Source organism: Populus nigra, chromosome 11, assembly GCF_951802175.1.
Source record: "Populus nigra chromosome 11, ddPopNigr1.1, whole genome shotgun sequence".
Classification (NCBI taxonomy): domain Eukaryota; kingdom Viridiplantae; phylum Streptophyta; class Magnoliopsida; order Malpighiales; family Salicaceae; genus Populus; species Populus nigra.
The window spans coordinates 14012293-14023328 of NC_084862.1; the positions used below are offsets into that span (position 1 = coordinate 14012293).

The 11036-nt window shown below is 32.9% G+C and overlaps 1 protein-coding gene across 1 annotated transcript; it reads right to left on the reverse strand.

The window, feature by feature from the left end:
- Nucleotides 1-824: 824 nt before the first annotated feature.
- Nucleotides 825-5763, reverse strand: LOC133668525 (myosin-binding protein 1). The gene is made up of 4 exons (XM_062088431.1): nucleotides 5582-5763; nucleotides 2773-4214; nucleotides 1102-2603; nucleotides 825-1001 (listed from the first exon to the last, which is right to left on the reverse strand). The coding sequence occupies exons 2-3, from the start codon at nucleotides 4073-4075 to the stop codon at nucleotides 1129-1131; spliced, it is 2778 nt and encodes a 925-aa protein (XP_061944415.1). The 5' UTR covers nucleotides 4076-4214; nucleotides 5582-5763; the 3' UTR covers nucleotides 825-1001; nucleotides 1102-1128.
- Between the last annotated feature and the right edge of the window lie 5273 nt (nucleotides 5764-11036).

The following is an 11036-nucleotide window of genomic DNA, read 5'->3' on the forward strand; positions in this document are numbered from 1 at the left end:
TTCAATAGCATTCCAGCGTAATCAACATCACAGGATTGCCCTTTCTGCTTTACCAACTACGGATGCTGAAAGGTTCAGCATGCTGTATTCAACAGGGATTTCTTTACAAATTGCATGATCATAATGTTCAGCCATTGTTGATTCAAGAAAGAGTTGTTCGCAGAAAATTCTCCAACACACACATCAGCCAGCCCTTGGAGGAAGAATCTGAACTGTTGCTTTGATTGTCCTTGAACTGTAGAAGAACTCATTGTTTCAAAAAGGACAATGGCTGCACTTGCAGGTTCTTTCCTGACTCGTGAGACCACAAACTTGACAGAGTTGTGGAAGTTCGAGAAATTCACATGTATGTTTTGCAGAAACCTGTCAAAGGAATCGGAAGATGTCTATGCAAGTTTTTAGAAGTTCTGCTATATGTAGCAAAAGTTCTTTTGGAAGATCAGTCCAGGGGACTCTGGCTTCGCCTAGCTCTTCCTTCTTTGTTTCTTCCATGAATAGAAAATGCCTAGCTTGACATTGTAATAGCAAATATAAATTGGAAAACCTTTTGTTTTGGATCATGATGCCCTTGATTTAGGGTGTTCGACTGGGCGGTGCAACCAAGTTTTGCCAAATTTACATACAAATCATATTGACATGTTTTTTTTTTTAAAAAAACTTTTGTATTATTTGAATGGTCAACAATATCCACACAAAAATCAACTATGGTACTATGCATTCACTAATCACACTCAAAATCACAAAAATCAAGAACCCCCCCCCCCCCCCCCCCCCCCAACAAGCTCATGTTTGAAGCGAGCAGTGGACTGGTAACTTGTGATCACTGCAAACCAAGGAATTATAGGAAATGACACTGCTCTGACATTCAATCCTATGGATTTTGTCCAAAGAGAAAACAACCTTGTGAGACTGTACACTTGATTGCCAATCTTCATCACCATGTTCGGCAATTTTTCTTTACATTCCGGCGTATCGATGTGTCTTTTCGCATAACTGAGTACCTGGTAAATGAAAGCACAAAAGCATGAATGAGCTGCACAATCAGAGGAACTCGGAATCAAATGTCTCTACTGCAAAGGAAGAACTCATTGGAGTACTCACATTTATCGTTTGTTGTATACAAAAGCCTTAAGCAGTGATTTGCTCTCTTTGTTGTATCCCGATCTTTCGCAATCCTTTCAGGTGAGAAGCTATCTCCTGAATGAATTGAAGCCCTTCCTCTCCATATCTGATTGAGTTAATGCTGTGCTCAAGGAAATTCTGGTCTGCCTCAAGAGCTTCCACCTTCTGACTTAGATCAGAAACTTCATTTACTAGAGAATTTAGATCAATTTCTTGAGTAGAACCTAAAGATTTCTCTAGTAAGGGTCCTTGAACAGGCTCATTTCTTCTATCGGTCATTGATAATTTACTCTCTTCTGCCCCACCATTCTGTTCAGCTCCCACTTTGCTATTCAGATCCCTCATGTCATTTTCCTTGTCTCCTGAATATTCACTGTTGATCAACTCTAAGCTTAGTCCATTATTAGAAAATAGATGAAGCTTCCTTTTCAACTTCTTCAGACTTTGTGTGATATACGACTTTTCATCTTCAAAATCAAGCAATGAACTATTCACAGAAATGATATTCTTATCCGCAAGTGACGTGTTCGTTCCTTCAACTTGTTTTTCTTCAACTGAGTTTTTACTGGTGCTTGCACTATCTTCTATACATCCAGCTTCAGAGTGATCCGCTCTCGTACCTGTTGCCTTTCTGTCAGAAATTGGTGTCTCAAAGATTGCTTCGTTGGGGAACTTACTCCTATAAAACTCAAGTTCCTCTTCTAGATCTTGGACCTCTTTCTCCTTTTCTGTGAGAAGGTCATTCGTTTTTTGCAATGCTTCCATATCATACTCAGCTTGCTCCTCCATCATTCTTAGGCTCTGCAGAGCTTCCATGTGGAGTGTTGCCTTCTCTTCCTGTATTCGAGTAATCATGGCCATAGCTTGATTTACAGCAATTGTGGATGCGTTCCTTTCTTCCTCCAGTTCTTTGTACAAAGCACTCAGCAATTTCTTATCATGCTCAACCTGCCGTTTTAACCGATCAATGTCACTTTCACCTTCAATTTCACTGACAATACTTCCATCCAAAGATAGACCAGACTCATTTCTTTCTAGCGTGATTCGCTTTTGAAGAATTTGCATTCCTATGATACTAGAAGCATCAGAAGTCTTTACTTCGTCACTGTTAATAGATAATTTAGGACTAATAGGTACTCTGGGACTCATAGGGACTCTAGGACTCATATCATTCATTGACTGCTCTCTAGCAGCAGAGAGTTGTGAGAGTAAAAGCTTCAAATCTTCGCTAAGTCTTGAAGTATCCTTTACAGCCCTTTGTTCAGCAAGAACACCAGACAACTGCCTTTCCCTATTCCCAACAGCTAACTTATAAGCATCACTGAGATCCAATAAGTTTGCAAATTGCTGACCATTGTCACTAGAACTAGGGTTTATTTCTGAAGCTGTGTCAGTTCTTCTAGCTGGCTGACTTTCTCCCTTGCAGAGATCCTCACCGCCTGTCACAGATGTCTGCCAAGTTTCCTCTTCTCTGGATACACCTGTATAATGTAACAACAAAGCAACGAAAGGTTACCAAAATATGAATTAGCACCATCCACAATAGTTGAGGCCCTTTGTAGTTCTGCAAAATGAAATTATCAAAGTGCAACCTTTGCTAATAACAGAAATACCAATAGAAGTCCTGTAGGAGGAGGAGTACGAACTTACAGCTCTCTTTTAATCCTTGAACAGGAGTTTCTGCTCCATTTGTTGATGGAAGGAAATCAACAAGCGAAATGAGCTCGCTCTCCTGTGAAAGTTTGTCAGGATTTATCCTCTCTGTTGATGGACGAACACTGTCTACTGAAATAATCCTGTTCTCATCTGATGCTTCCGGTGGAGTTTCTTTCGCATTTGATGATTGAGGAACTTCATCTAGAGAAATAATCTCTCTTTCTTTTGATGCTTTTTGAGGGCTGTCACTGGCAATTGGTGATGGAGGAACGTTATCATGGGAAATGAGCTCAGGAGGTGTAGAGGAATCAGCCTTGCAATCAGCTTGTTGCCAATTAAGCTCCTCCAAATCATGCTCAATAGGAACTCTAGATGCTATTGCTGTGACAGTATGCGAGTTGATAGCATCTGATTGCACCTTTGAAGCCAAAATTGAAGGCTCAGGTGAAGAAACTGGATCGATCAGTTTCTCAGTAACAGAATCATCGAGTAGACTGGTAGTGCAAGGTTCTGGCTTCACGTATCCAACTGAAATATCTTCGTGTACAGCATTTTTGCCATCATCATCAGACAACATGACTTCAGATTCAGTATCAGAGTTGAACTTAAGTTCGGTGTACCCTACATGAGATAAATGATCAAACCCACTAGTTTTCTGTCGAGTACTTCTGATGGGTATAGATTGTTTACTCTTCTTCAGGTTGCTGCAGTCATGTTTAATAGCACCTGATAAAGGGACATCAAGATCAGCAGCCCCAGAATCAACTGATATAGCCCGCATCAGCTTTTGGCAATATCCTCTTGGAATCCATGGTTCATTGCAACAAGAACATTGTCTAGCAACTGAACTATGACCATCAAGTAGTGAGTCCTGATCTAAAACAAAGCTAGAATCCTCCCCCAACTTCCCCACCAACAACCTATACGTTTCAGCATTGGACTTATTGGTTGTGGCAAATGAGAAAAGGCAATTTTCACACATTCCATGGACATTGACAAGATTATTGTGAGCGTGACAGAAAACTAAGGATGAGATCTCTAACTTATGATTGCCACAGATCAAATCCCAATAATATTTCAACTTTTTAGAGCCCAAAATATGATCCAGTCTTGAGCATAGCAAACACGGGGTTTGCAACTCCCATTGACATGCAAATTTTGTAATTAAATACGAGAATATAGCATTGATGAAGAGCATGCACATTAGCAACCATTCCAAAGCAGCAGATGTCAATGCAGGGCTGATACTCCAGGACCTCTTCTTTGATTTAACAGATGAAACCGCGCTGATAGCCATGCTCCAGCAGGGTTAGAAATTTCTGGAATGAGATATTGATTAATCAAACGAGAAGCAACACCGACCCTCCCAAAATGCTCAAGAATCCAAAGCAAGATTCGAAACTGCAATCAACCTGAAGAATATTGGAGACCTGAAACTGATAATATAAAAAGGGTTAAAGACCTCATTTTTTCAGTAATTTTTGTGTGTTTGTGAAGCCACATGAAGTACTGTTTACAATGCAGCAAGCTGACATTCCGAAGAAAAAACAATCTCGAGATGAAAACATGCAAAAGAACTGCTCGCAACTAAAATACAATCATTTCACGTAAAGGAGCTATGGAAATTAGAAATCTGATGGCTGTTCAACATCAAAAGTCAGTAAACAAGACGTGACTAAAACCTGGGAGAGATTAAGTGAGCACTTGCTGGATGCACCTCCCACAGAACCTAAATTAGAAATTAAACATAGATGCATTCTAATAGGGGGAAAATACCAGAAATTCTTGACATACAGCATCAACTAGAAGTTAATAAACTAAATTCTGAAATTTGAGCACATAAATAGACACTTCTTGTGAGTTGTGACACATATATAGCCATGAAAAATACAGCATACACCTCTGCCTCAGAAGAAAATCAGAAAATCATTACAAGAAAATGGAAACTCAGTGCTCCAAGAACATCGTAGACATGTTTCCATACAAGCTAGCAGACCAAATTCAAGACAAAAACTTATCAGAATCCAAATCGAACTTATACTTTGAAGTAAAAGATCAGTCTTTTTTCCTTTCTTTTGATGATTTGGAAGAAAGTTCCAAATGACAATATACTAATTTGCACTCCTAACCTTAACAAGAAAAGACAAACTCAGTGCTCCAAGAACATTATAGACATGTTTCCACACAGAAGCTAGAAGACCAAATTCAAATTCAAGACAAAAACTTATAATCTGATTCAGAATCCAAATCGATCTTGCATGCTGAGGTAAAAGATCAGTGTTTTTTCCCTTCTTTTGATAATTTGGAAGAAAGTTCTAAATCAATGGAAGACAATACTAACTTGCACTCCTAAACTTGACAAGAAAAGACAAATTCAAAGAAAAAGACACATACCTATGTACCAGAAAAAAAAAAAAAGCATGAAAAAGTCCAGTTTATGTGCTAAACCAGACCTAACTAGCCATCTCAATAAAGGAAAAACTTCCCATTTTCACAGCATCAACAACCACAAAACCCCATTTTTAGAACCCAAATTAAGAGCTTACTATAAAAAAAAATATTAGCCAAAATTAGAAAATGTAAGTACCAAAAGATAGACAGCCAAAGCTAAGAAGCTAAAAGTAAACAATTAGGGCATCAATATCTGAACTTGCAGCATGAATCAGAAATCAAAAGCGATTAATTTAAGATCCACAGCAGATTAAAACGCGGAACAAAAATCTCATAACAAGATTGAAAAGACAAACATAACATAAATTATGATCAAAACATAAAAACCAAAGTCAAAGTTTAACAAACTGACCTGTTCACGTAAAGAATCCAAGAATTCAGAGCCAGAGAGTCAAATCAAAGAAACAAATCCCATGTAACAGAAACACAGACACAGAAGAAAACAAAAACAAGACAGCTCCTTCTTCTTCTTTTTTAATTCTTGAAGTATTTGGATGTGGATACAACAGTGCACGTTGCCTTCAGATGTAGACAATTTTAAAATGTTTAAAGAGAAAACAAGAGTGGAAATCCACGCCGACCATGAACCTAAAAGTGGGGCTCAGTTGAAAAGAGACAACAGACCGAAAGTATTGCCCTTTGTAAAAATTAAAGTTGAAAGGAGACTTTTTTGGCATAGGCTTATCAAATAGTAGTATCACAGAAGAGCGAAGATTCCCGCGAAAACTAACTGTCGAAACTGTTTTATTTAGGCTTGTAGTGAGATAGCCTTTACTAAAAAAAAAATTACCGGTTCTCATGGCGTCACGTCCTTGATATGTACTCCAATTTCTTTCATGGATTTAAGAACATATCTCCGATGTCTCCGGAAGATTATTCACTACTTCTGATGTGGAGTAAGAGATTTAGGAGCTTTTAAATGTTATGATTCTTGTATGATGAAATAGAAATAAAGTTGATAGATTCTGATTATCAACAATTCTTAATTCTCTTAAAGATAATATATAAATTGTTTAAATAGTAACTAAATTGACTTCAAATAACATTTTGAATCTTGTCTAGATAAAAAAAAAAATAAAGACAATTTCAAAACAACAACTTTTAGACTTTTTGAACATGATCCTAGGCTTGGCTGGTGCTAGTAGACCGACCTCATAGAAAATTGACGTGCTTGTAAAATTTCAAAACCTGATTTAATAGTAAAATAAAAGTAATGCTTATTTTTATTAAAAAAACTCGTTTAACTCATTCAAACTTTTCTTAAATAAACATCACTCAACCCCAATATGTTTAAAATAAATGTTATCAAGTAGTAAATTTAATGAGTTTTAGATCTTATGATAGCTTGTATTTTTTAAAATATTTTTTAAATAATTATTTTACCAGGAAAAATATCAGATTAATTTTTTTTCTTAGATTTTTTTTTATGATTTTGATATACTAATTTTAAAAATAAAAAAATATTATTTTAATATATTTTCAATTGAAAAGGTATATTTTCACAATATTTTGATACCAAACACATATTAAAAAACACATTATTTTCACAATTGTTCAAGACATTGTTTAATCATAAGGTTTTTAATTATAACTATGATTTCTTTCAATTCAACCCCATGGTTTTCATAAATAGCAATTAAGTCCTTACTATTTTGAATATGGGATAAAGTTCCCTTCCTGCTATTTCATTACAAACTTCTATTAAAGTGAAAATTCTAACATTATGGGCACTGTTGATTGGTTAAGAAGTTTGACTTTGATTGTTAAGTATACTGGAATTGAAGGAAAAGATGAACTTTGTTAAGAAAAATACATTTAATTCATTTTCCTAGGTGTTACTAAGGAGAGTTTGAATTCAGGTTTTTTCAAAAAATAAAAAATAAAAAGGAATACAAATATTAATTGAACAAAGTTAATTATATTATGGTGCATGTAGAATAACTAGCAATAGTAATATTATATTAATTATATTAATTACATTATATATAGAATCCATTCTAAAAAAAAGACAGACACAATAAATAGTAATTAAATTTTGTGTTGTAATTAAATTCAATTTAAACTCATTTAATAAATAAATTAAATTCACATGTTTGGAAGAGATAAAATTCAATTTATTTTATTTTCTATATTACCCTTACCACCTTTATTTTATTCCATCTTTCAAAAAAAGAGAAGGATAAATACATGTTAAAAATAAAAGTTAATTTTAACATTAATTTGTTCCTTTCTAGTGTAATAGATTAGAATAGTTGACATCTAATTTATTTTTATACTAATTTTAGAAATTAAATTCCATCTAAAATTCAATTCTTGACACTTAAAATACTTTTTAACATAAGATTTCATTAAAATTACTAAATTAAATTTAATTCAAAGGGTTACAAATAGTCTTTTAATATTCACATTAATCATCAATTAATTACAACCAATAATTTTAAACAAAGAAATTTCAATCAAAATTCTTTTTAATTGTCAGATTTTTGGGGCTCGTGGAGAATCTTTCCAATGGATGATCCTATCATAGGACAAGGATTTAGGATAGGGTTGGCACATGAGATTTGAAATAATCAAGTGATCCTGCAAGCTTGCGATATTGATGGGCTGCTGGACATGAAAATTTCAGTGGGTGGTCCAGGTAGATATAACATTGCTGTGAAATATATATATATATATATAATGTGTTTCATATATTTTATTTGAATCTTAAGAAAATAACAATTTCAAAATGGAATTTCTTTATATTTATAAAGAAAATACACAAGGAAAATGACATATTATCCCCAAATATTATGATTTTATTTTTCAAAAATACAAGTAATGTAAATTTTTTTCTTACAAACTTAACTCTAAGTTACTAGATATTGATAGTTTTATGAACAAGATAGTCAATAAATCATGATACTAAAATTTCCAATATCCAATATCATATGCTATAAAATCATATTGCCAACATATTAATTAATATTGTTTTATGTTGTAATAGCTCACCATTAAAGGCACAGATTAATTAGGAACTAAAATATATGATAATTATAGATATTTGGCAAGTTAAATCCTCCAAGATATATTATTTAAGAAAATATGTATTGTAAAGTACAAAATTTTGAAAATAAAATATTTAAAATATAGTCTTTTTAGTCATTATTAATATTTTGAATTAGAAAGCACAACCGATCAAATGCCTCTTTGAAAACCTGTGTCAGCAAGGTTAATTTGTTATAAAAAAGTTTAATCTAGTTGCTATTTTTCTTTTTATTGTCATTATTGAAACCGTATTTTCCTAGAAATAAGAAATTTTGTCATAACATTGCTGTGAAATTAACTATGGATATCAATTTACCCCAATCTCATATATTCAGTGGGTTGTTATGGTTTTCATATAAAAATTTAAAATATTAAATTAAAATAGTTATCTGAAAGTAGAAGAAAAGGAGTAGCAAAGTCATTGCAGGACGAACACACAAAAGCTGAATGCCATGATCTTTCTGTTCCTTTGAGGACGAGGGCAAAGGAATTGGAGTAGCTTCCATTTATGCGCTGCTAGAACTTTAAAAAGAAAAAAAGGATCACACGTTCAGAACCAGTAAGATTGTCAAGGCTAACAGACTAGAGTGCCCAAGGCTTCTGCTTTGTCTCGCTGTTCTTTGTTTTCAGACAAGAGATGGAAGGGTTTCACTTGACTTGTGTCGGCATGTTGGATTCGGCCAACAAATATGGAGCTTTGAGAAACCGTTCAGGGCCTAAGCAAACGAGTGGCTGCTTTTTTTTCGGCTTTCTAACTTGACTTTTGTTTCAATATTACTTTACTGTGTAATAAATTACATCATCACTGACCGCAAGGTTGGATTGATCCATTAATGGGTATTAAGAAAACACAGATAGGAAATCTGCTGTTCATTCTACTTTGCATCCACACACAATTGCATTCTGGATTCGCAACCGTGCAATTTTTGTTTTAGTTCTTTCAGCTATGTTGGTTTTTTTTAAAAAATTTTTAATTTATATTGATTTTATTTGAGGTTAGCTTTAATAGTTTGTTTTGACAAGTTTAATGTCGGGTTCTTGAAGAATAATAAAATATTTTTTTATTAGATTGATGCTGGATTTTATGAAAAATTGTTTGGATTTTTTGTTTTTCAAAGAATTAAAAATAAAAAGGATTTTAATTGAAAAATTAGAAAAAAATGCAGCCTTCTTTGTCCCTTAATGGAAGAAGAGAAGAAATCATTGGCAGAAACTAAGGAGAGAAGACACACAAAAAAAAAAAAAAGGGTCGCCGGAGCCACGTTGGAGCTACACCGCCATCAAGAATTGTTAATAAAGGAAGACCCGCCAAGATGATTTTAATTGCAACAGGGAAGGCCACCATTTGAGCTCGAAGAAAGTCACGTGTGCCTCCTCCAATGCGGTGGCCTTCCTCATGCATGCCTTTTCAATGCAGTTTTCTAGATTGTTTTTGAACCTGATAAATAGATTTGGTTATATTAATTAAATTTTTATTTAATTTAATTTAAAACTCAAATTATATAAAGAGCCGGGTCATGATGTTTTAAGATTAATTTATTAAATTAAGTTTAATAATATTATCAAAAAATTCTTCATAATTTGATATTTTTTTTATGTTTCAAATAAACAATATCACTTAAATTTTTTTTTAAGTTTGAACAACATCAATTTAAAATTATTTTTTTTAATTATATTAAATTTTGACCGAGTCAACTTGATATTTTATAAATTTATATTTATTGTTTTTTTAGAAAAAAAACAAAAATCAGCTAACAAGAACATTAATGAAACCTTGAATTCATGCCAAGGCAGGTGACCTAAGACTTCAAACCTAGCTTAAATTAGGATTTTAGATGAATCAGATTAAAGACCGAATCGATAAAATATGGTTGATTTAGTCGGGTTTATTAATTACCTGTTGAATTGAAAATCCTATGGGTCATCACTAAGAATTATTATTTTTTAAAGTCAAAACATCATAATTATAATAAATATATTTAACCTAATGATCAGCTAATTGAACCGATGAATTATGCAAATTGATATCAACAACGACATCTAGCTTTCAAAATAATAAAATAATAATAATTTAACCCTTTTTTTCTTAGGGCTGAAGGATCATGTTTAAAAACCTCCAACGACAACATTCGCTAACAAAATACATGACTTGCCTTAGTTTATTTTACATGAGGCTATTGCTTCATCTCTGGCATAAATAATGCATGCAAATGCCGTTCTATCTAATGAGTATATATTATAAAACATTTCATGATTCAAATAAAACTATGATAAATGTTTGGGAGTATGGTTGCGGTTATTTTTCAAAGTATTTTTCATGCTAAAATACATTAAAATGATTTTTTTTTATTTTTTAAGAATTATTTTTAATATCAGCGTATCAAAACGATCTAAAATATTAAAACAAAATTTAATAAAAAGGTTTTTTGAATTTTTTAAAAACGCGGGCTAACGCTCTCGATAATGTATGACTATTTAATTCAAAAGGGAATTTCACAATTATAGTTTAAACACTATGATTAAATTAATTAAAAGGAAATTTCACAATTATAGTTTAAAGTTTAAACACTTTATGAGTAAATTATTTAAAAGGGAATTTCACAATTATAGTTTAAACACTTTATGAGTAAATTATTTAGCTATTCTCTCAATTCTTGGCATTCAAATTTTATAAAATATTGGAGGAAACTAAATATATCATTTCTTTTAATATAACTGTATATACAAAAATATACTTCAATCATTCAAGAATCTTATTATTTGGTATGAAAATATTAATT

What these genes read in the sequence shown, in the direction of transcription:
- LOC133668525 (XM_062088431.1), bottom strand. Translation starts at nt 4,075, where the DNA reads ATGGCTATCAGCGCGGTTTCATCTGTTAAATCAAAGAAGAGGTCCTGG. An exon ending in TCAAGGATTAAAAGAGAGCT is followed by an intron (nt 2,604 to 2,772) that starts GTAAGTTCGTAC and finishes TACATTATACAG; the next exon opens with GTGTATCCAGAGAAGAGGAA.